This window comes from Nerophis ophidion, linkage group LG29 (assembly GCF_033978795.1).
Source record: "Nerophis ophidion isolate RoL-2023_Sa linkage group LG29, RoL_Noph_v1.0, whole genome shotgun sequence".
Taxonomy (NCBI): domain Eukaryota; kingdom Metazoa; phylum Chordata; class Actinopteri; order Syngnathiformes; family Syngnathidae; genus Nerophis; species Nerophis ophidion.
The window spans coordinates 10,455,781-10,482,416 of NC_084639.1; the positions used below are offsets into that span (position 1 = coordinate 10,455,781).

The 26,636-nt window shown below is 41.2% G+C and overlaps 1 protein-coding gene across 1 annotated transcript in view; it reads right to left on the reverse strand.

The window, feature by feature from the left end:
* The window catches only part of LOC133546022 (BEN domain-containing protein 4), a 43,506-nt gene that overhangs the window by 9,341 nt on the left and 7,529 nt on the right, over positions 1-26,636 (reverse strand). The window contains exons 2-4 of the mRNA XM_061891827.1: positions 10,654-11,217; positions 1,293-1,384; positions 1,189-1,215 (exon numbers count right to left, since the gene is read on the reverse strand). Coding sequence (XP_061747811.1) covers positions 1,189-1,215; positions 1,293-1,384; positions 10,654-11,217 — 683 coding nt within the window. The remainder of the gene's footprint in view (positions 1-1,188; positions 1,216-1,292; positions 1,385-10,653; positions 11,218-26,636) is intronic.

A 26,636-nucleotide genomic window follows, 5' to 3' on the forward strand; every position in this document is an offset into this window, starting at 1 on the left:
GTACTTTTTAGAGGCGGTATAGTACCGAATATGATTCATTAGTATCGCGGTACTATACTAATGTCACGACTTGGACTCTGGGATAGTTTGTTTTTCCAACGCAAAGGAAAATTGGCACGAGCGAGACGTGAATGTGAGTACCGTTTAAGTCGCTCCGGAGTATAAGTCGCACCCGCCGAAAATGCATAATAAAGAAGGAAAAAAACATATATAAGTCGCACTGGAATATAAGTCGTATTTTTGGGGGAAATTTATTTGATAAAATCCAACACCAAGAATATACATTTGAAAGGTAATTTAAAATAAATAAAGAATAGTGAACAACAGGCTGAATAAGTGTACGTTATATGACACATAAATAACCAACTGAGAAGGTGCCTGGTATGTTAACATATTATGGTAAGAGTCATTCAAATAACTATAACATATAGAAAAGGCTATAAGTTTACCAAACAATCTGTCACCCCTAATTGCTAAATCCGATGAGATCTTATACGTCTAGTCTCTTACGTGAATGAGCTAAATAATATTATTTGATATTTTACAGTAATGTGTTAATAATTCCACACATAAGTCGCTCCTGAGTATAAGTCCCATCCCCCGGCCAAACTATGAAAAAAACTGTGACTTACAGTCAGAAAAATACGGTACATATTTATTTATTACTAACACGAACAAACTACAACAAATGGCGCGCACAATGGCGGAGAACAAACTTGACTACGGAAAACAAAACTAAACAACTGGGACATTACTAAACCAAAAACTTACTTGACGTGAGCAGGAGGGAATAAACAGCATGGTTTGGCATGAATCGGGTTGAGCGATACAGTATTTAAAGTCGCCAGGCTGAACACTTGGCAACTACAGGTTTAAATAATACCAGTGATTGAACAGGTGCGTGACATGACAGGTGAAACTAATGAGTTGCTATGGTGATGAAACAAACAAGGAAGTCCAAACATAGGAATCGATTGTCCAAAAAACAAAACCAAACATGGCCAAAACCTAGTGCAACCCTACTTATAATTATCCGGCTCCTAAAGAAGGATCCCTATTTATTGTCTGGCTGACACCTGGTCTACGATGAAAGACAAGAAGCGATACCAATGTAACTTTATGGATTAGATACTGGACTTGCTTTCACTTGTCTTCATCTAAGGATAACATTGGAGTAGAACCACCAACCTCAAACACAGTCTGCTGTTCTTCTTCCTGCAAAGTCAGATTGAGGGATTTATTTTCAAAGGACAACTTGTGCATTATGTTTTCAGGCTTTCCACTGTTCCTACCTCTGTGAGCGCCTCCTCTGGTATCGGCGGCACGAGCTGGTTGTGAAAGTCCAGAACATTCTTGAAGTAGTCGAGGACGTCTTGACAGGGAACTGTGTGCAAATTGAAGTTGGTGAGAGAAGAAAGAATAATGTTACAGCATAGGGGCCTATCTACACTTTTGCCAGAGGGTGCTCAGTGTGTGTGTATTAGTGTTGTCCCGATACCAATATTTTGGTACCGGTCCCAAAAGTATTTTGGTACTTTTCGGTACTATTCTAAATAAAGGGGACAACAAAAAATTTCATTTTTTGGCTTTATTTTAACAATAAAATCTTAGGGTACATTAAACATATGTTTCTTATTGCAATTTAGTCCTTAAATAAAATAGTGAACATACAAGACAACTTTTAGAACAAGTTTTTTCTGCTTTGAGTGTTTCAGAGTTGGACATGTGTTTTACTGAGGTGGCTAACTATGATGCGTGCAGTTTATCAAAGCAACAAACAAACAATCGGAAAATTCCCGTCGTATCAATTCCTAGATATGGTCGTAACTATACTAAATGCACTGGGCATAATAAACACAACATTATTAATATTGCTACTACGGATAACTTGATCAAAAATTCCCTAAAACAGCCCACTACCTATAATATAGGTTTTTTTAAACATAAGATAATTGTCTCCCAAAACATTGTTAGTTAATGATATCATCAGAGACATTAATCTTAACGTCATCGGTCTCAGCGAAACCTGGCTTAAACCAAACGACTTTTTGCGCTTAACGAGGCATGTCCTCCTAACTTTACACATGCGCATATTGCCCGTCCTCTTAAAAGGGGTAGGGGGGTCGCACTAATATACAACAAAAACTTTAACCTTAGTCCTAACATAAATAATAAATATAAATCGTTTGAGGTGCTTACTATGAGGTCTGTCACACCGCTGCCTCTACACCTGGCTGTTATCTACCGCCCCCCAGGGCCCTATTCGGACTTTATCAATGAATTCTCAGAGTTTGTTGCTGATCTAGTGACACACGCCGATAATATAATCATAATGGGGGACTTTAATATCCATATGAATACCCCATCGGACCCACCTTGCGTAGCGCTCCAGACTATAATTGATAGCTGTGGTCTCACACAAATAATAAATGAACCCACGCATCGCAACGGTAATACGATAGACCTAGTGCTTGTCAGGGGTATCACCGTTTCCAAAGTTACGATACTCCCGTATACTAAAGTATTGTCCGATCATTACCTTATAAAATTCGAGGTTCAGACGCATGTTCGGCAAACTAATAATAATAATAACTGCTATAGCAGCCGCAACATTAATAGGGCCACAACGACAACTCTTGCTGACCTACTGCCCTCGGTAATGGCACCATTCCCAAAGTATGTGGGCTCTATTGATAACCTCACTAACAACTTTAACGGCGCCCTGGGCGAAAACATTGATAACATAGCACCGCTAAAGTTAAAAAAGGCTCCAAAATAGCGTGCCCCGTGGTTTACAGAAGAAACTACAGCTCAGAAATGATTATGTAGAAAGCTGGAACACAAATGGCGCACGACTAAACTTGAGGCGCACCATCAAGCATGGAGTGATGGTTTAATAACTTATAAACGCATGCTTACCTTAGCTAAAGCTAAATATTACTCAAATCTCATCCACCGTAATAAAAACGATCCTAAATTTTTGTTTAGTACGGTAGCATCGCTAACCCAACAAGGGACTGCTTCCAGTAGCTCCACCCACTCAGCTGAATACTTTATGCAATTCTTTAGTAAGAAAATTGAAGTCATTAGAAAGGAGATTAAAGACAATGCGTCCCAGCTACAACTGGGTTCTATTAACACTGACACGATTGTATATACGGCGGATACTGCCCTCCAAAATAGTTTCTCTTGTTTTGAGGAAATAACAGAGGAATTGTTACAACGTGTAAATGGAATAAAACAAACAACATGTTTACTTGACCCTCTTCCTGGGAAACTGATCAAGGAGCTCTTTGTATTATTAGGTCCATCAGTGCTAAATATTATAAACTTATCACTTTCCTCGGGCACTGTTCCCCTAGCATTCAAAAAAGCGGTTATTCATCCTCTTCTTAAAAGACCTAACGTCGATCCTGACCTCATGGTAAACTACCGACCGGTGTCTCACCTTCCCTTTATTTAAAAAATCCTCGAAAAAATTGTTGCAGAGCAGTTAAATGAACACTTAGCGTCTAACAATCTATGTGAAACCTTTCAATCTGGTTTCAGGGCAAATCACTCCACGGAGACAGCCCTCGCAAAATTGACTAATGATCTATTGCTAACGATGGATTCTGATGCGTCATCTATGTTGCTGCTCCTCGATCTTAGCGCTGCTTTCGATACCGTCGATCATAATATTTTATTAGAACGTATCAAAACACGAATTAGTATGTCAGACTTAGCCCTGTCTTGGTTTAACTCTTATCTTACTGATAGGATGCAGTGCATCTCCCATAACAATGTGACCTCGGACTACGTTAAGGTAACGTGTGGAGTCTCCCAGGGTTCGGTCCTTAGTCCTGCACTCTTCAGCATCTACATGCTGCCGCTAGGTGACATCATACGCAAATACGGTGTTAGCTTTCACTGTTATGCTGATGACACCCAACTCTACATGCCCCTAAAGCTGACCAACAAGCTGATTGTAGTCAGCTGGAGGCGTGTCTTAATGAAATTAAACAATGGATGTCCGCTAACTTTTTGCAACTCAACGCCAAAAAAACGGAAATGCTGATTATCGGTCCTGCTAGACACCGAACTCTATTTAATGATACAACTCTAACATTTGACAACCAAACAATTAAACAAGGCGACACGGTAAAGAATCTGGGTATTATCTTTGACCCAACTTTATCCTTTGAGTCACACATTAAAAGCGTTACTAAAACGGCCTTCTTTCATCTCCGTAATATCGCTAAAATTCGCTCCATTCTGTCCACTAAAGACGCTGAGATCATTATCCATGCGTTTGTTACGTCTCGTCTCGATTACTGTAACGTATTATTTTCGGGTCTCCCCATGTCTAGCATTAAAAGATTACAGTTGGTACAAAATGCGGCTGCTAGACTTTTGACAAGAACAAGAAAGTTTGATCACATTACGCCTGTACTGGCTCACCTGCACTGGCTTCCTGTGCACTTAAGATGTGACTTTAAGGTTTTACTACTTACGTATAAAATACTACACGGTCCAGCTCCATCCTATCTTGCCGATTGTATTGTACCATATGTCCCGGCAAGAAATCTGCGTTCAAAAGACTCCGGCTTATTAGTGATTCCCAAAGCCCAAAAAAAGTCTGCGGGCTATAGAGCGTTTTCATTTCGGGCTCCAGTACTCTGGAATGCCCTCCCGGTAAAAGTTCGAGATGCTCCCTCAGTAGATGCATTTAAGTCTCACCTTAAAACTCATTTGTATACTCTAGCCTTTAAGTAGACTCCCTTTTTAGACCAGTTGATCTGCCATTTCTTTTCTTTTTCTCCTATGTGCCACTCTCCCTTGTGGAGGGGGATCGGTCCGATCCGGTGGCCATGTACTGCTCGCCTGTGTATCGGCTGGGGACATCTCTGCGCTCCTGATCCGCCTCCGCTTGGGATGTTTTCCTGCTGGCTCCCCTATGAACGGGACTCTCGCTGCTGTGTTGGATCCGCTTTGGACTGGACTCTTGCAACTGTGTTGGATCCATTATGGATTGAACTTTCACAGTATCATGTTAGACCCGCTCGACATCCATTGCTTTCCTCCTCTCCAAGGTTCTCATATTCATCATTGTCACCGACGCCCCACTGGGTGTGAATTTTTCCTTGCCCTTATGTGGGCCTACAGAGGATGTCGTGGTGGTTTGTGCAGCCCTTTGAGACACTAGTGATTTAGGGCTATATAAGTAAACATTGATTGATTGATTGATTTTCTTTTAGTAGTAAGTAAACCAGGGGTGTCCAAAGTGCGGCCCGGGGGTAATTTTTTAACGGCCCTAAGCACATTCTAAAAATACGATTAAAAAAATAAAAAACATAAAAAGTGGTATAAAACAGCAAACAGGTGAAATGTGACAAGAAAATGTTGCAATGTTTACACTAATAACACAAAGCTGCCATGCAGGCTGTTATTTTATTTAAAAAAATAATAATCAAAATCAATGCCATTATGAATTATTGACCTATTCAAGGCTCCAACGACTTTACATTAAATATTCCACTTTAAGATATTTTGTTGTTGCCATTTAAAAAAAAAGTTGTTTTTTCTATGGAGAAGGGCCTAAAAAAATAAAAATAAAACACAAGCACCAATAGTATATTATATATATATATATATATATATATATATATATATATGTATAAAATTGACGGATGGATCTGAAGATGATTGTGTCTAAAGTACACAGTTAAAAAAATAAATAATTTTTTATTTCTGATGAGTAGGATCCCCAATAATTTTAGTAAGGTTTTTGCTAAAAAAAATAAATAAAAATAAAAATAAATCAATGTTGTTATGTTTTGACATTTTTAAGGCTCCAATTATTATATAATCTCAAATATTCCACTTTAAAATTCTATTGGGGGAACCTATTGCATATTTTGTGTTTTTTCCCTATAGTAAAACAGGGTTTTCATTGACAAAAAGAGCATAAAACTTAAATCTTTAAAAACGTTATATTGACAGATAGACCTAATGCTGATCTAGAGATTTAAACCTTGAATAATAATAATACAAAATAATGACACATTTTAAATATTTTTTTGACCAAAATCCTTTGGGGTCCCTGGGATCATGCCTGAGTGGAGGCCTAAATGTATATTTGTATACATATATTGTATTGGGTTTTTTTTTTAATAAAAAAATATCAAAATTTGATTCCTCAGTGTGCGGCCCTCAGTGGAAAAAGTTTGGACACCCCTGAAGTAAACAAATAAAGACTCCTAATTAGTCTGCTGACATATGCAGTAACATATTGTGTCATCTCCCATTCTATTATTTTGCAACATTATTAAGGACAAATGGTAGAAAATTAATGATTAATCTCCTTGATCATTTATTGTTAATATCTGCTTACTTTCTCTTTTAACATGTTTTATCTTCACTTCTGTTAAAATGTAATAATCACTTATTCTTCTCTTGTTTGACACTTTATATTAGTTTTGGATGATACCACAAATTTGGGTATCAATCCGATAAGTTCTTACAGGATCATACATTGGTCATATTCAAAGTCCTCATGTGTCCAGGGACGTATTTCTTGAGTTTATAAACATAATATACATTTAAAAAAAGGACAACTAATTTTGTGACGATAAAAAAATATCGATGTAATCATAGTAGTATCGACTAGATACGCTCCTGTACTTGGTATCATTACAATGGATGTTGGGTGTAGATCCACCCATGGCGTTTGTTTACATTGTGACGCCTGTGAGCTATGGTGTGTAGTGAAGCATGTTTAGCTACTGATACTTTACATTAGTTTTGGATGATACCACAAATTTGGGCATCAATCCGATACCAAGTCAGTGCAGGATCGTACATTGGTCATATTCAAAGTGCTCATGTGTCCAAGAACATATTTCCTGAGTTTTAAAACATAATATAAATATAAAGAAGATTTGTGATGTCAGAAAATATCGATGTAATTTTAGTAGTATCGACTAGATATGCTATTGTCCGTGGTATCATAATAATGGATGTTAGGTGTAGATCCACCAATGGTGGTTGTTTATATTGTAGCGTCCCGGAAGAGTTGATGCTGCAGGGAATTCTGGGCATTTGTTCTGTAGTGTTAATGTTGTGTTACGGTGCAAATATTTTTCCAAAATGTTTGTCGTTGTTGTTTAGTGTGGTTTCACTATATGGCACATGTTTGTGACAGTGTTGGCATTGTTCATACAGCCACCCTTTGTGTGACATGTATGGCTGTTGACTAAGTATGCGCTTCATTCAGTCAAGATTATTGTGGCATTAGACCATAATCGGTCGGGCACAATGAAGTCTTGCTTAGACTTTGTTATTTATAATAGCATAGCTCGGTGTTGCCATGCCAGCAACTTGAGAGTTCCAGGTTCGAATCCCGCTTACGCCATCCTATTCAATGCCGTTGTGTCCTTGGGCGAGACACTTTACCCACCTGCTTCCAGTACCACCCACACTGGTTTAAATGCACTTAAAGGCCTACTGAAATGAGATTTTCTTATTTAAACGGGGATAGCAGGTCCATTCTATGTGTCATACTTGATCATTTCGCGATACTGCCATATTTTTGCTGAAAGGATTTAATAGAGAACATCGACGATAAAGTTTGCAAATAAATAAGCCTTGCTTGTACCGGAAGTAGCAGACGATGTGCGCGTGACGTCACGGGTTGTGGAGCTCCTCACATCTGAACATTGTTTACAATCATGGCCACCAGCAGCGAGAGCGATCCCGACTGAGAAAGCGACGATTTCCCCATTAATTTGAGCGAGGATGAAAGATTTGTGGATGAGGAAAGTTAGAGTGAAGGACTAGAAAAGAGAAAAATAAAAGAAGAAAAGAAAAGAAAAAAGGCGAGGACAGTGGGAGCGATTCAGATGTTATTAGACACATTTACTAGGATCATTCTGGAAAATCCCTTATCTGCTTATTGGGTTACTAGTGTTTTACTGAGATTATATGGTACCTGAAAGCCGGAGGGGTGTGGCCACAGGTGTGGTGACCGCCAGTGTCTCTGAGGGAAGCTACAATTCTTGACGAGGCGAAGCGAAGGCAGTCATTGGCGCCAGGCTGAGATTTGTTTCCCCCTCCTACACGGTGGAAGCATCCCACGTTCAAGGAGGCAAGAGAGTCCGCAGCTGCCTCTTTGACAGGTGCACGAGGAACGACGCAAGCTATCCGCTCATGTCTACGGTAAGAGCCGACTTATTACCACAATTTTCTCACCGAAACCTGCCGGTTGACATGTGGTAGGGAACCATGTTCGCTTGACTGCTCTGTTCCATAGTAAAGCTTCACCGTCATCTTTAGGGAATGTAACAAAAAAACACCGGCTGTGTTTGTGTTGCTAAAGGCAGCCACAATACACCGCTTTCCACCAACAGCTTTCTTCTTTGACGTCTCCATTATTAATTGAACAAATTGCAAAAGATTCAGCAACACAGATGTCCAGAATACTGTGTAATTATGCGATTACAGCAGACGACTTATAGCTGGGATCGGGGCTGGAACAACATGTCCGCTACAATCCGTGACGTCATACGCACGCGTCATCATACCGCAACGTTTTCAACAGGATACTTCGCGCGAAATTTAAAATTGCAATTTAGTAAACTAAAAAGGCCCTATTGGCATGTGTTGCAATTTTAATATTTCATCATTGATATATAAACTATCAGACTGCGTGGTTGGTAGTAGTGGGTTTCACTATGTAAAAGCGCTTTGAGTCACTGGAGAAAAGCGCTATATAAATATAATTCACTTCACTATATGGATTGTGACTTAGATATTATGTAAAACGGACCAAACTCGCCACAAAATTAACAACAATAAGGATGATTATTAGGGCTGTGAATCTTCGGGTGTCCCACGATTTGATTCGAATATCGATTCTTGGGGTCACGATTCGATAACATATCGATTTTTTCGATTCAAAAACGATATTTTTCCGATTCAAAACGATTCTGTATTCATTCAATACATAGGATTTCAGCAGGATCTACCCCAGTCAGACATGCTAGCAGAGTAGTAGATTTAAAAAAAAAAAAGCTTTTATAATTGTAAAGGACAATGTTTTATCAACTGATTGCAATAATGTAAATTTGTTTTAACTATTAAACGAACCAAAAATATGACTCGTTTTATCTTTGTGAAAACATTGGACACAGTGTGTTGTCAAGCTTATGAGATGCGATGCAAGTGTAAGCCACTGTGACACTATTGTTCTTTTTATTTTTTTTTTTATAAATGTCTAATGATAATGTCAGTGATGGATTTTTAATCACTGCTATGCTGAAATGATAACTAATATTGATACTGTTGTTGATAATATTCATTTTTGTTTCACTACTTTTGGTTTGTTCTGTGTCTCCTCTCAATTGCTCTGTTTATTGCAGTTCTGAGTGTTGCTGGGTCAGGTTTGGTTTTGGAATTGGATTGCATTGTTATGGTATTGCTGTGTAGTGGTTTGTTTGATTGATTAAAAAAAAATAAATAAATAAAAAAAGACATGCACCTGGGGATAGGTTGATTGGCAACACTAAATGGTGCCTAGTGTGTGAATGTGAGTGTGAATGTTGTCTGTCTATCTGTGTTGGCCCTGCGATGAGGTGGCGGCTTGTCCAAGGTGTACCCCACCTTCCGCCCGATTGTAGCTGAGATAGGCGCCAGCACCCCCCGCCACCCCAAAGGGAATAAGCGGTAGAAAATGGATGGATAGATGGATGGATGGATTTAAAAAAAAAAATGAGAATAGATTCTGAATCGCACAACGTATTCGAATCGATTTTTCCCCACACCCCTAATGATTATTCAAACATTATTTTAAAGATTGAAAGTTGCCATCAATCCCTCGTGGGTACTCGAAACCCCGGAGGACCCACGGGATTGGCGCTGTCACGCCAAATTTCTTCCCCCCTACAAAAACCTCCCCCCCCCATTTACTTCCGGGGTCATGATTAATACAGACGTTTTGTTAACGCTATATTATAAAAATATAACGCTATATTATAAAAATCCATCCATCCATCCATTTTCTACCGCTTATTCCCTTTCGGGGTCGCGGGGGGCGCTGGCGCCTATCTCAGCTACAATCGGGCGGAAGGCAGGGTACACCCTGGACAAGTCGCCACCTCATCGCAGGGCCAACACAGATAGACAGACAACATTCACACTCACATTCACACTAGGGCCAATTTAGTGTTGCCAATCAACCTATCCCCAGGTGCATATAACGCTATATTATAAAAATATAACGCTATATTATAAAAATACAGACGTTTTGTTAACGCTATATTATAAAAATATAACGCTATATTATAAAAATATAACGCTATATTATAAAAATACAGACGTTTTTTTAACGCTATAATATAAAAAAAAAAATTAAAAAACAATTTACAAACACAAGCTATGGGATGACGCATTTACTTCCGGGGTCACGTTTCCTCTTATGTCATCCTATAGCTTGTGTTTGTAAATTGTTTTTCAATAATTTTTTATAATATAGCGTTACAAAAACGTCTGTATTAATCATGACCCCGGAAGTAAATGGGGGCGGGAGGAAGGTTTTTGTAGGGAGAAAAAAATTTGGCGTGACAGCGCCTACGACGTATAGTGAGCGACACGAGGCCGTTCATCGGACGGACGCACCTGGGACATTCTCAAGCTTGTTGCGAAGCTCCTCGTTCTCCTGCTGCAGCGACAGCACCTCCTGCTCCAGCTCCAAACAACGCGGGCAGCAGCTTTCCTCCTCCTCGTCCTCCTCGGGCAGCGTGGACGAAGGGTGTCCGTACGAGTCGGAGGGCGTCGGCGAGCCCCAACCGCCCAGGGCGCGTCTGGAGGGAGAGGCGGGCTCCGCCGAGTGGCACTGCTGCTCCTCGTCCTGGACCACGACCAGACGGGCTTGCTGTTGCTGCCCCGAGAGCAGATAGTTGTGCAGAGAGTCTGTGAAGATGCTGAGGACGGCGGACGTCTGCTGGCTTTGCTGGGCTTCGTATTCCGGCTCGGTGGAGGGAGAGGATGACGAGGAGGAGGAGCGCTCCTCAGCCTTGGACTTGCTCAACGAGGAGCAACGGCGGCCCACGGACACGTCCTCCAGCTTGATGTTGGCCGAGGACGCGGACGACGGCGATGGTTGCAGCAGCCGCCCGTTGTTGAGGAGGCTCAGCACCCGACTGCATTCCTTGGCGAAGGCGTCCAAGATGAGACGGTTCTCTGCAAGACAGAAACGTCGATAGCTGAGTTCGCCAGCAGGTGTGTTGATTGGAATGCCTCCATTGGACCAGTACCACAAAAAGGACCGAGTACTTTTTGTGGTACTGGTCCCTAATTGGGTCGGTAGAGGACTATTAAAGGGGAACTGCACTCCATCCATCCACTTTCTACCGCTGAATCCCTTTAGGGGAGTGGTCCCCAACCACCGGGCCGCAGAATAATTTTTTATTAAAAAAATAAAAATAAAAAAAATAAAAAAATATTTATTTTATTTTATTTTTTATTTTATTAAATCAACATAAAAAACACAATATACACTTACAAATAGTGCACCAACCACAAAAAAATCCCCTTTTCATGACAAAAACGTCCCTTTTTCATTACAAAGAAATAAAAAAAAAACAAGGACACACCCCACCCCCCCCCCACCCCCCCGGCCCGCGGGACAAATTAAGCGCTGACCGGTTCGCGGATACAAAAAGGTTGGGGACCACTGCTTTAGGGTTGCGGGGGGGAGGAGGGGGGGGGGGGGGGCGCTGGAGCCTATCTCAGCTACAATCGGGCGGAAGGCGGTGTACACCCTGGACAAGTCAATACCTAATCGCAGGGCCAACACAGATAGACAGACAACATTCACACTCACATTCACACACTAGGGCCAATTTAGTGTTGCCAATTAACCTATCCCCAGGTGCATGTCTTTGGGGGTGGGAGGAAGCCGGAAGGAACCCACGCAGTCACAGGGAGGAAATGCAAACTCCACACAGAAAGATCTATCCATCCATCCATCCATCGTCTTCCGCTTATCCGAGGTCGGGTCGCGGGGGCAGCAGCCCAAGTAGGGAAACCCAGACTTCCTTCTCCCTAGCCACTTCGTCTAGCTCTTCCCAGGCCAGCCGGGAGACATAGTCTTCCCAACGTGTCCTGGGTCTTCCCCGTGGCCTCCCACCGGTTGGACGTGCCCTAAACACCTCCCTAGGGAGGCGTTCGGGTGGCATCCTGACCAGATGCCCGAACCACCTCATCTGGCTCCTCTCGATGTGAAGGAGCAGCGGCTTTACTTTGAGTTCCTCCCGGATGGCAGAGCTTCTCACCCTATCTCTAAGGGAGAGCCCCGCCACACGGCGGAGGAAACTCATTTCGTCCGCTTGTACCCGTGATCTTGTCCTTTCGGTCATGACCCAAAGCTCATGACCATAGGTGAGGATGGGAATGTAGATCGACCGGTAAATTGAGAGCTTTGCCTTCCGGCTCAGCTCCTTCTTCACCACAACGGATCGGTACAACGTCCGCATTACTGAAGACGCCGCATCGATCCGCTTGTCGAGCTCACGATCCACTCTTCCCTCACTCGTGAACAAGACTCCTAGGTACTTGAACTCCTCCACTTGGGGCAGGGTCTCCTCCCCAACCCGGAGATGGCATTCCACCCTTTTCCGGGCGAGAACCATGGACTCGGACTGGGAGGTACTGATTCTCATTCCGGTCGCTTCACACTCGGCTGCGAACCGATCCAGTGACTGCTGAAGATCCCGGTCAGATGAAGCCAGAAAACAGAAAAATCTATTTTTTGGGAATTTTTGTTTCATCTGACCACAGAACTTTCCTACAGAAGGTCTTATCTTCGTCCATGTGATGTCAGACATACTTGCCAACCCTCCCGGATTTTCCGGGAGACTCACGAAATTCAGCGCCTCTCCCGAAAACCTTCCGGAAGAAATTTTCTCCCGGAAATCTCCCGAAATTCACGCCCCCTCCAGCTCCATGCGGACATGAGTGGGGGCAGCCTGTTTTCACGTCCGCTTTCCTGTTATATAAACAGCTTGTCTGCCCAATCACGTTACAACATCTACGGATTTTCAATAAAAAACTGCACACACAAGGAGACGAAGCAGAAGAACGAGGAAGTTACAGCCATGGCGACGCCGTCTGTAATAGAGTGATTCTATGTCTGTTGCCATCTCCTGGTGAATGTTGGCTATAGCGTTATGGGGTTGCTTTTTGATTGGCCAACGATTTACGTGCTGTTGTGCACTTGACGGCAAGTGACTCTCCCCAGTACACAAATGGCAGAACAAAGGTTACTCAAATAGTGAAAGGTAAGTGTTGTTGTTTTTTTTTTAAATAACCAGCAAGCACAGTACAGTTAGTAGAACTGTGTTTTTAGTACTGTGTATTTGATAGGTGCCATCTGAAATTGAACTATTTATTTTATTTATATATATAATAAAGTAAATATATATAGCTAGAATTCATTGAAAGTCAAGTATTTCACATATATATATATATATATATATATATATATATATGAAATACTCGAGTTGATGAATTATACTCGTCCCCTCTTAACTACGCCCCTGCCAAAACCACTCCCCCAACCACGCCTCCTCCCTACCCCTGACCACGCCCCTCATCCCCCACCTACCGAAATCGGAGGTCTCAAGGTGGGCAAGTATGGATGTCAGATGAAACAAAAATGGAGCTGTTTGGCCACAATACCTAGCAATATGTTTGGGGGAGAAAAGGTGAGGCCGTTTATCCCAGGAACACCACACCTACCGTCAAGCATGGTGGTGGTAGTATTATGCTTTTGGCCTGTTTTGCTGCCAATGGAACTGGTGCTTTACAGAGAGTAAATGGGACAATGAAAAGGGGGGATTACCTCCAAATTCTTCAGGACAACCTAAAACAGAGTCTTTTCCGTTGCCGCCCCTAAGCTCTGGAACAGCCTTCCCCTCCACATTAGGTCAGCCCAGAGCCTGGGGGTTTTCAAAACCCTTCTAAGGACCTACCACTTCTCGCTGGCCTTTGACTTGAGCTGAGTCTGCCCACTAAGCCACCATTTTCTAGTCCTACCCCTTCGTTTTAGTTTTATTTTTCTATTTGTTGCACTTTTTATTACTGATTTTTTATTGAGCAAATGTTTTACTTTTTATTCGACCCCTTTGACCGTATTGATTTTAGCACTATTTTGTTTAGCTCATTCATTGTTTATGTTCTTTTTCTTTTCTGTTTCCGTTGCTTTGTGCTTTTTTTTTTTTTTTTACCTGTAAAGCACTTTGGTTCAATTTAAAAGTTGTTGTAAACGTGCTATATAAATAAAATTGACTTGACTTGACTTGCGGTCTTTTATTTCCTACGGAAAAAAGAGAAGAAAAACAAAACGTCTCCCTCACTGTGTCTGCGCACGGTGGCCATCTTTGAAATGTTTTTTTTAGCGCGGCGGTTCTTTGAAGGTAATTAAAACTCTTTCATCAACTTTTAATCAGAAGGGTGCAATCTCTCTCCTGTGGTAGTTGGAAGCCGACACGACAAACGCGCTCAGAGGAGATAATGTTTGAAAAAAGGTGACTGGTTTTTACAAAACCTTTGTTTTGAAGGGGGAATTGTAAACTTCCTGTTGATTTTTGCTCGGGCTTGTCAACATATGAAATGTAGGTCTAAGTGAGACCTACATGGAGATTTTTGTTTCATGTCTCTATGACATTCCTACTGGAAGTTACAGGCAGTTTCGTCTGTGTTTTCTTCCTAGGAGCAGTTTTGTCCGTGTTTTATTCCTAGGGGGCGCTAGAGCGCAATTTTGAGTTTTGGGATTAGGTTTTTTGATTATAGAATAGAATAGAATAGAAAATACTTTATTGATCCCTGGGGGAAATTCAGCACCACAGTTTGCTCACAATAAACAATAATAATAATAAATAATATATGACATATATTATATATATATATAATATATGAATAATATAAATATATTCTACATTTAAGTGCAGTCAAGAACGAACATATGCATTATACATATCGCAATTTTCGCCAGTCCTGATGTATGTGTCCAGTTTGGTGAGTTTTGAAGCATGTTAAGGGGGTCAAATTACAGCTCAATGAGGCAAAGGTGAGTGTTTTGACAAAACTTTTGTTTTGAAGGGGGAATTGCAAACTTCCTGTTGATTTTTGCTGAAGGGTGTCAGTGTATGAAATCTAGGTCTAAGTGAGACCTACATAGAGGTTTTTGTTTCATGTCGCTACGACATTCATACTGGAAGTTACAGGCAGTTTTGTCTGTGTTTTCTTCCTAGGAGCAGTTTTGTCTGTTTTTTATCCCTAGGGGGCGCTAGAACCCAATTTTGAGTTTTTGGGTTAGGTTTATTTGATTACATCGCACTTTTCGCCAGTCCTGATGTATGTGTCCAGTTTGGTGAGTTTTAAAGCATGTTAAGGGGGTCAAATTACAGCTCAATGAAGCAAGGGTGAGTGTTTTTACAAAACTTTTGTTTTGAAGGGAGAATTGCAAACTTCCTGTTGATTTTTGCTGAAGGGTGTCAGTGTATGAAATCTAGGTCTAAGTGAGACCTACATAGAGGTTTTTGTTTCATGTCGTTACGACATTCCTACTGGAAGTTACAGGCAGTTTTGTCTGTGTTTTCTACCTAGGGGGCGCCGGAGCGCAATTTTTAGTTTTGGGGTTAGGTTTTTTGATTAAATCGCAATGTTCGCCAGTCCTGATGTGTGTGTCAACTGGTCAAATTGGTGAGTTTTGAAGCATGTTAAGGGGGTCAAATTACAGCTCAAAGCTGCGGAATAATAATAATAAAGAAAGAATAAAACGCTACAAATTCAATAGGGTCTTTTGTCATGAAAAAGGGAGGTTTTTGGGTTGGTGCACTATTTGTAAGTGTATATTGTGTTTTTTTAATGTTGATTTAATTTTAAAAAAAAATATATATATATATACATATATATATGAAAAATTCTTCTGCGGCCTGGACCACTGCCTTAATGTATACTTTTGACCCAGCATTTTCAGTAGGCCCATAATAAAATTAAAATATCAGCGCCAATCAAGAGACTGGGTCATCGTTACCTGATTGTGCAGACGTGCCTAATAAAGCGAACGCGAGCCAATATTATTCCTCCAACATTTTAGTCCAAGCACGTCGCCGATAATGGCTCATATATGTCTATCAGTCTGGCACAGATGTGTCGCATTTATTAATATGTGCTCCCTGTCTGAGTGGAAATGCGGAAGATATGTTCTTCCCGCTCCCCCGTCCTCTCGTCTGTCGATGGCAAGCTGAGTAGTTTCATAAAATGTCATCAAAACAACTGGCTTGGGGGGGGAGAATTTATGACAGTCATTTGTTTTAATTGCAACATTTAAGGAAGGGCGTTTACTTTTTATTTTTTTATAATAATCCCTTCTGCCGTGGTTTATTTCTTGTCATCAAGGACATTTCAATAATGAGTTGTATATTTTGTATTTGTACATTCTTTAGGATTATTTATTGTTTAGTATATGTGAAAAAAACCCAGTAAAATCCTACAATTCGAATTGAAAACATGACCAAAATGTTCAGTTGTACACGTACTAGACGTCATTGTTTAACTCGCTGGAATATAAAGACAATATAACATACATCCATAACCGTGGATGCATATGTAAAAGGGCAATATACAGTGGGGCAAAAAAGTATTTAGTCAGCCACCGATTGTTCGGGTTCTCCCACTTAAATGACAGAGGTCTGTAATTTTCATCATAGGTACACTTCAACTGTGAGAGACAGAATGTGAAAAAAAAATCCAGGGATTCACATTGTAGGAATTTTAAAGAATTTATTTGTAAATTATGGTGGAAAAGAAGTATTTGTTAAACCATTCAAAACTCTCACTGATGGAAGGAGGTTTTGGCTCAAATTCATTCATTCTTTCCTTAACACGGATCAGTCGTCCTGTCCCCTTAGCAGAAAAACAGCCCCAAAGCATGATGTTTCCACCCCCACGCTTCACAGTAGGTGTGGTGTTCTTGGGATGCAACTCAGTATTCTTCTTCCTCCAAACACGACCAGTTGAGTTTATACCAAAAAGTTCTATTTTGGTTTCATCTGACCACATGACATTCTCCCAATCCTCTGCTGTATCATCCATGTATCCATTTTGGTATAAACTCAACTTTTGGTGTTTGGAGGGAGAAGAATACTGAGTTGCATCCCAAGAACACCATACCTACTGTGAAGCATGGGGGTGGAAACATGCTTTGGGGCTGTTTTTCTGCTAAGGGGACAGGACGATTGATCCGTGTTAAGGAAAGAATGAATGGGGCCATGTATCATGAGATTTTGAGCCAAAACCTCCTTCCATCAGTGAGAACTTTGAATGGTTCACCAAATACTTATTTTCCACCATAATTTACAAATAAATTCTTTTAAATTCCTACAATGTGAATTCTTGGATTTTTTTTTCACATTCTGTCTCTCACAGTTGAAGTAATCTTATCGCTTTTTTTATCCTGCACTACCATCAGCTAATGCAATGAAATTTGGTTCTTATCTGTACTGTAAAGTTCAAATTTGAATGACAATAAAAAGGACGTCTAAGTCTAACTGAGTGGGATGACAATAAAAAGGACGTCTAAGTCTAACTGAGTGAGCATAAAATGATTAACTTTGCAAATCTGTTTTGCTTTTTTTTTGTTGGCTTTTGCCGGCGACACAAGAAGTTGCATTGAAAATAGAAAAACTGATAATAAAAAACATTTACATAAGAGCATGCGTTTGCTTTTTAATGACATTTAAATGGCATCTTTCACACCATGAAGCGCATTAAAAGGGTCCTATTATAAAAAAACATTTCTTTAACATTAAAAACACTTCCTGGCAGTCTACATAACATGTAATGGTGGTTCTTTTGTCAACATTTTGTGGGCGGGTCTTATTTAGGTGCCTCAACTTCGACTGCGTCTTCTCCCCGTCATCTTTTGTTGTCGTTTTGAGCGCTTCCATGTGGCGTTTACAGATGGATTAAGTTTGCGACTTTGCATTAGAAATGGCAACAGCGGAGGATGAGCCCCGCAACAAGAGAATGGGAAAAAAAGAAAGATCTTACGGACTATGGCGGCGACTACAATGGTGGAGGAGCGCAAATTTTCGGCACCTATGCAGATCCCAAGTACAAATCAGCAGGTACCAATAGGTAAGAAAAGTGGGTTTTGCATAGTATTGCCAAACAAAACGCCAGATAATGTATCCTAATAGGTGCCATTTTGGAGTCCTTAGACACACCCCATAATGATACAATATGTTGAAGCACAGTACGTCTAACTACGGTAGTTGTAACGCTCCGACAATCCATCAGGTGGTGCCACTTCGTAGCTTGCCAATGTCGTACTATTCTCAATGAAACATCAAAGCTTCGGCCTTGCTTGCTTACGGGTACCTGCTGGTGTCATTTATTGAACAGGTGTCAACCTGCAGTTCACCCGTATCTCTTATTTGGGATTGCCATCTACGGGGTCACGCTTATCATTACACCATGTACCAAATAAAATGTGTTCAAGGTCAGTAAGCACAACCAGCATTAATACACTATATTGCCAAAAGTATTTGGTCACCTGCCTTGACTCACATATGAACTTGAAGTGCCATCCCATTCCTAACCCATAGGGTTCAATATGATGTGGGTCCACATTTAGCAGCTATTACAGCATCAACTCTTCTGGGAAGGCTGTCCACAAGGTTGCGGAGTGTGTTTATAGGAATTTTCCACCATTCTTCGAAAACCGCATTGGTGAGGTCACACAGTGGTGTTGGTGGAGAAAGCCTGGCTCTCAGTCTCCGTTTTAATTCATCTCAAAGATGTTCTATCGGGTTCAGGTCAGGACTCTGTGCAGGCCAGTTAAGTTCATCCACACCAGACTCTGTCATCCATGTCTTTATGGACCTTGCTTTTTGCACCGGTGCACAGTCATGTTGGAAGAGAAAGGGGCCCGCTCCAAACTGTCCCCACAAGGTTAGGAGCATGGAATTGTCCAAAATGTTTTGGTTTCCTGGAGCATTCAAAGTTCCTTTCACTGGAACTAAGAGGCCAAGTCTAACTCCTGAAAAAGAACCCCACACCATAATTCCTCCTCCACCCTCTCTGTCAGTTTACATGGCCTACCACTTCGTGGCTGAGTTGCTGTTGTTCCCAAACTCTTCCATTTTTCTTATAATAAAGCCGACAGTTGACTTTGGAATGTTTAGGAGTGAGGAAATTTCACGACTGGATTTGTTGCACAGGTGGCATCCAATGACAGTTCCACGCTGGAAATAACTGATAGCGGCCCATTCTTTCACAAATGTTTGTAGAAACAGTCTCCATGCCTAAGTGCTTGATTTTATACACCTGTGGTCGGGCCAAGTAAATAGGACACCTGATTCTGATCATTTGGATGGGTGGCCAAATTTGGCAATCTAGTGTATGTACATAAATTGCACCGGGATGTAAGACAAATTTTTGAGAAAACGAAAGGATTTTAAGTGCGCCTTAAATTCCGGTAAACCAAAACCATTGATGCAATTAACACAGCAAAGGAAAAGCAAAGGAGTCGTGTTTCAAAGCTCCTATTTTTTTAACAAGAACCAAGCTGGCAAAACTGCAACCTGGGTGTTATTTTCAGTCCCAAGCTTCTTTTAATTGGCCCCTTGGCATATCATAACAACAATAGTTATTAGTTTGCTCTGTCTGCAACAAGATGTCGAGTTTTTTTTGTTTTTTTTTGTTAGGATGGCTTAGCAACTTTAAAAGCCTACTGAAATGAGATTTTCTTATTTAAACGGGGACGGCAGGTCCATTCTATGTGTCATACTTGATCATTTCGCGATATTGCCATATTTTTGCTGAAAGGATTTAGTAGAGAACATCCACGATAAAGTTTGCAACTTTTGGTCGCTCATAAAAAAGCCTTGCCTTTACCGGAAGTAGCAGACGATGTGCGCGTGACGTCACTGGTTGTGGAGCTCCTCACATTGTTTTCAATCATGGCCACCAGCAGCGAGAGCGATTTGGACCGAGAAAGCGTCGATTTCCCCATTAATTTGAGCGAGGGTGAAAGATTCATGGATGAGGAGAGTGAGAGTGAAGGACTAGGGGAAAAAAAACAAAAAAAAACTAGACGGCAGAGCGATTCAGATGTTATTAGACAAATTTACTAGGATAATTCTGGAAAATCCCTTATCTGCTTATTGTGTTACTAGTGTTTTAGGGAGATTATATGGTACCTGAAAGTCGGAGGGGTGTGGCCACGACTGTGGTGACCGCCAGTGTCTCCGAGGGAAGCCACTTTTTTCGACTAGCCGGAGGCAGTCGTTGGGACCGGGCTGAGATTTTTTTTTTTTCCCCCTCGTCCACGGTGGAAGCATCCGACGGTCGGGGACGGCCGGTGGGAGGAGGCAAGAGAGTCCGCAGCTGCGGGAGGAACGACGCAAGCTCTCCGCTCATGTCTACAGTAAGAGCCGACTTATTACCACTATTTTCTCACCGAAACCTGCCGGTTGACATGTGGTAGGGAACCACGTTGCTTGACCACTCTGTTCCATAGTAAAGCTTCACGTCATCTTTCAGGAATGTAAACAAGGAAACATTAGCTGTGTTTGTGTTGCTAAAGGCAGCCACAATACACCGCTTCCCACCTACATCTTTCTTCTTTGACGTCTCCATTATTAATTGAACAAATTGCAAAAGATTCAGCAACACAGCTGTCCAGAATACTGTGTAATTATGGGATTAAAGCAGACAACTTTTAGCTGGGATCGGTGCTGGATCAAAATGTCCGCTACAATCAGTGACATCACGCGCACGCGTCATCATACTCGTCATCATACCGCAACGTTTTCAGCAGGATAATTCACGGGAAATTTAAAATTGCAATTTAGTAAACTAACCTGGCCGTATTGGCATGTGTTGCAATGTTAATATTTCATCATTGATATATAAACTATCAGACTGCGTGGCCGGTAGTAGTGGGTTTCAGTAGGTTTGGGAAAAACCTTGTTAAGATGATTAAAATGTGCATTTTGGGACCTGATCATAAACCAGGTATTAGCGATGTTGTTATTATAAGCGCCAACGCAGACCAACTACCTTATGAAGCTATTGATATATTGCACTGAGCTGCTGTTGCATCACCTCTGAGTTGGTGAAAGTTAACTCTAGATTAAAAATCATGCTTCTCACCTGGATAGTAGAAGGTTGTGGACATAAACCGAGACGCTGGTCCACTTTTTACATTCAACTGTGAGTATTATGATGAATTCTTCATCTAAACTGGAAGATAGAAACATCCCATCAGTTGGCATCCCAGTGAGAGCAGACATTGTACAGTAAGTTATTGTTCTACTATGTCCGTAGTTTGTGTATTGACGGAGATAGATATCTACACATTTCATGAGTTATTTATTTTCTCCTTAGTCAGCTAGTGTTTTTCCATTTGTACTCTTTATAGTTGGCTGCTAAGTAGTGTGCATGTGTTAACCTTGAAGCTGTAGGAATGAGAAGAATACTGGGGGGAGTGGCGTATGGAAAAAGACAAGACTTTCGGAGGGTTTTCAGATCAACTTAGGCGATGCAAATTGAATGCGTTGTTTTTTAGGTTGGCCTCCCCAAAGCTTTGGAATAAATAGCAAAATACCTATTCTGTTCTGGGTTTCATTTAAAATCATCTTATGTGTCATCAAAAGAACTTAGGGTTGACCAGCAACTTAAATTCCCTCGGACAAACATCTGGTCCGAACGCAACAGTATCTTGCTCAAAAATGTGTTGCAAAAATGTGCAAAAAAGGTTGGGGACCCCTGCTCTAAGGGACAATGTTGGCACTTAGTTCATACTTCTCGACCTGGCAATACGCAGTTGTGATTTTATAACGAGTTTTAGCACATTTTTAAACACCCACTTTTAGCTCCAAAATGTGCATCAGCCTGCAGACCAGAGGCCATTGTGTTTTGGTCGCATTTTTGTCCCGAATCATGTTATTTTTTACGTAGAATTTAAAGAAATTATCAAAAAACCCACAAAGGGAGAAATACACTGCAAAAACTGAAATCTAAGTAAGATTAAATACCGTATTTCCTTGAATAGCCGACGGGGCGCTAATAATTCTAAAGCCTCTTCTCATCCCTGCGCTTACCAATGGCATGAAGTAAAAAAGTGAGGGAGATAAAAAAAAAAAAAATAATAATAAAAAATTATTCTGCGTCCGCGGCAATACGATATTGCAATGCATACTTGGTCAACAGCCATACCTTTTACATTGATGTTTGTGATATAAACAACTTTAAAACTCTTACTAATATGCGCCACACTCTGTGAACCCACACCAAACACATTTCTGGAGAGCTTTGGCTCTGTGGCACATTATAAACGCAGCATAGGGATTACCCATAATGCTGTGTATCCGTGACTCTTGACTATTATACACGCGACCCCAACCCCGCCCATCTCAACCAACGCACGGAGGGGGGCAGGGTTTGGTGCCAGCGGGTGTATGTACGGTGTAGCCAGGAGTCGTGGATGCATTGCATTGTGGGTAGGTTTTGTGTTGCGTTTGTGGTGTGTTGCATGGCGTATGTTCTCCAGAAATGTGTTTGGTGTGGGTTCACAGAGTGTGGCGCATATTATTAAGAGTGTTGAAGTTGTTTTATATCACAACCATTAGTGTGATCTGTATGGCTGTGGAACAAGAGCCCTGGTTTACACACAGTGAAAGCAAAAAACTCCTCCGCCGTTTTGGAATGACAGCAGGGGAAGGGTCACTCGTGACTTCACAATTTTGACCTGGCGGTAAAAGTAAGCATGCGCCTATTGATTAGGGGAGCGAGTCTTGACTGGCTGTAAATCAAGGCAGGCATTTATTACATGCCGACGGCTATTCAAGGAAATACGGTATCTCAAATAAGAGTGATATATTGCCTATTTTCTGTCTGATAAGATAATTTTTCTCACTAAGCAGATTTTATGTTATGTATGTTACTTGTTTTAAATGTTTTGGTCCTAAATGATCTCAGTAAGATATTACAGCTTGTTGCTGACATTTGATGACCTATATTGAGTAAAACATGCTTGAAACTAGAATATCAACTGTTGAAAAGCTGGGTCATCAACACTCACAAGTATTAAACTACTTTTTTTAAAGTAATAAAAACAAATGAAAGAATAATTAATTCCCAAGAAAAAAAGCTGGGAGTCCATTGTCTGGCGGGGGTTTGGCTTCAAGCAGTAAGATGTTTTAGAAATATGCGGAAAAAGTGATGCTACAAAAAGTAGCAGCGCTGCTATTTGAAAAGTCACCCGCTAGAGAATGAAGAGTGCTTGAAACTCTGCATGTCAACATCTCCGTTTGGTGCCACACCCAAAAAATGCCCAAACAACCATTTACACATCAACACCGTATGAAAAAAATAGTCAACAATAGAAGGAGATAAGGTCCGCAGGAACCTACCACATAGCGAAGGACATACACTATTTTATTTCCTATTATGCAGCTCATTATTATTTGACAGTTATTGAAATATCTTGTGTGACATCATCCACAAAAGTGCACTTTATTTGTTTTAAACTATTGTAGTGGGGTTCTGTACAAAAAGTGCACTTTTATTTATTGTTGTTTTGATGTCATCTTAGCGACATCATGCACAAAAGTGCACTAATGGCTTGTTTTAAAATATCTCTGACAATCTTGCACTTTCTGTTTTGGAATTCACATGAATGTTTGTGCCACTGCTTAAAGGCCTACTGAAACCCACTACTACCGACCACACAGTCTGATAGTTTATATATCAATGATGAAATATTAACATTGCAACACATGCCAATACGGCCGGTTTAGTTTGCTAAATTGCAATTTTAAATTTCGCGCGGAAGTATCATGCTGAAACGTTGCGGTATGATGACGCGTGCAGTCACACATTGTAGAGGACATTTTGTTCCAGCACCGTTCCCAGCTATAAGTCGCCTGTTTTCATCGCATAATTCCACAGTATTATGGACATCTGTGTTGCTGAATCTTTTGCAATTTGTTCAATGAATAATGGAGACGTCAAGGAAGAAAGCTGTAGGTAGGAAGCGGTGTATTGCGGCCACCTTAACCAACGCAAACACAGCCGGTGTTTCATTGTCTACATTCCCGAAAGATGACAGTTAAGCTTTACTATGGAACAGAGATGTCAAGCGAACACGGTTGGATTGGACCACACACTCAAAGTACAGTATATTATGCAGCGATCATTTCGAAAGATCGTGTTTTAAAGAGGGTCCCTTGCGAAGTGCAGGGATGGCATCGCCCCCACCCATCGACTGGTGCTGAAGAAAGCTGTGGGGGCGACCTTCAGGTTGTACAGGTACAACCATATCTCACTAAAACACTAGTAACACAATAAGCAGATAAGAAATTTTCCAGAATTATCCTAGTAAATGTGTCTAATAACATCTGAATCGCTCCTACTGTCCTCTTTTTTTTTTCTAGTCCTTCACTCTCACTTTCCTCATCCACTAATCTTTCATCCTCGCTCAAATTAATGGGGAAATCGTCGCTTTCTCGTTCCGAATCGCTCTCGCCACTGGTGGCCAAGATTGTAAACAATGTTCAGATGTGAGGAGCCCTACAACCAGTGACATCACGCGCACATCGTCTGCTACTTCCGGTACAGGCAAGGCTTTTTTATTAGCGACCAAAAGTTGCCAACTTTATCGTCGATGTTCTCTACTAAATCCTTTCAGCAAAAATATGGCAATATCGTGAAATGATCAAGTATGACACATTAAATGGACCTGCTATCCCCGTTTAAATAAGAAAATCTAATTTCAGTAGGCCTTTAATAACGGATTAATAAATACAGTTTTGGTAAATTGATTTAGTTGTGATTTCCCTCTCTGCATGACAGTTTAAAAGTAGCATATATTAATGCAGTTTGAAGAAGAATGTTTTAATGTAGACACATAGAATCATCATACTGCTGTGATTATATGCATCAAGTGTTCATTCAAGGCTAAGGCAAAATATGGAGATATATATCGTACATCGTGACATGGACTAAAAGTATCGAATATTTAAAAAAAAGGCCAAATCGCCCATCCCCACCTCTTCTACTGATGTTTTTTTGAGACTTGCAGACGGCACTAGGTTTCTGTGCTATATGCCACCCTCTCCATTCTTACAAGATTAAACCCTTGAACTTTCCCACATTTTACCTCCCCCCCAGTAGAAGCATTTAAGTCCCATCTTAAAACTCATTTGTATACTCTAGCCTTTAAATAGACCCCCTTTTTAGACTAGTTGATCTGCCGTCTCTTTTCTGCTCTGCCCCCCTCTCCTAGGTGACCACAGATGACGCGCCAGCTGATCAAAGTCGGGACCCGGGGTGGACCACTCATATGTGCATTAGTTGGGGATGTCTCTGCATTGTTGCCTTGTCCCGACACAAGATGATCACCTACTGGCCCCACTATGGACTGGACTCTCAGACTATTATGTAAGATCCACTATGGACTAGACCAGGCCTTAGCAATTATTTTGACTCAGTGGCCAAATTTTGAGAAAAAAATGTGTCTGGGGGCCGGTATATCTATTTTTAGGAACACTAATACAATACCTCACAATAATGTCTGATTGAATGTTGTCTGTCTATCTGTGTTGGCCCTGCAATGAGGTGGTGACTTGTCCATGGTGTACCCCGCCTTCTGCCCGAATCCAGCTGAGATAGGCTCCAGTACCCCATGTGACCCCGGAAGGGACAAGCGGTAGAAAATGGATGGATGGATGAATGCTAAATACCGTATTTCCTTGAATTGCCGCCGGGCATATAGTATGCGCCTGCCTTGAATTACTGCAGGGTCAAAATCGCTTTGCAAAATAATTAGCGCATGCTTAGTATTACCGCCTGGTCAAACTCGTGACGTCACGAGTGACACTTCCCCTGTCATCATTTTCATAATGGAGGAGGCTGATTTCAATACCGGTAATTTGGAATCGCATAAAGGGAAGAAGATTAAGAGCTATTCAGTAGGATTTAAGGTCCAAGCTTACATCACACTCAAATTTTTACTGCATGCCTTTGGTAAGTGCCGGAGTGAGAAGACGTTTTAAAATAATTAGCGCATGCTTACTTTTACCGCATGCCTTTGGTAAGCAAAGGAGGGAGAAGAGGTTTTAAATTAATTAGCGCCCCGCAGCAATTCAAGGAAATACGGTAGTTATGACAGACCGCCTTGAAAAAAGGAATGGAATTTAATTTTTTTTTTACTGAATGAGACACCCACAATGTACATGAAAATAAAGAATGCGGGATTTACAATATTAACTATGAACGATAAAACACTGAATATTGACAACATATGAACGTCACACGCACTCTCCGTCGACATATTTTACAATCAACCGAAATGCAACAAATCAGCGCAAAGGGTACAAATAAACCCACCTACAATTTGATATATCTGATTGTGGAGAGGCGGAGCCGACAGGCCGACGGCAGGGCAGGACATGCTTTGGCCCTGCTCAAGATGGCGGCCAGGAGGCGGGGGATGCGGTGGAGCGGAGAGGCGGGGCTTGCTGGGAGCGACGCCGCCACAATCTAAATCAGGTGCGTGGCCCACACACCAGTTCACAATCTGCCTA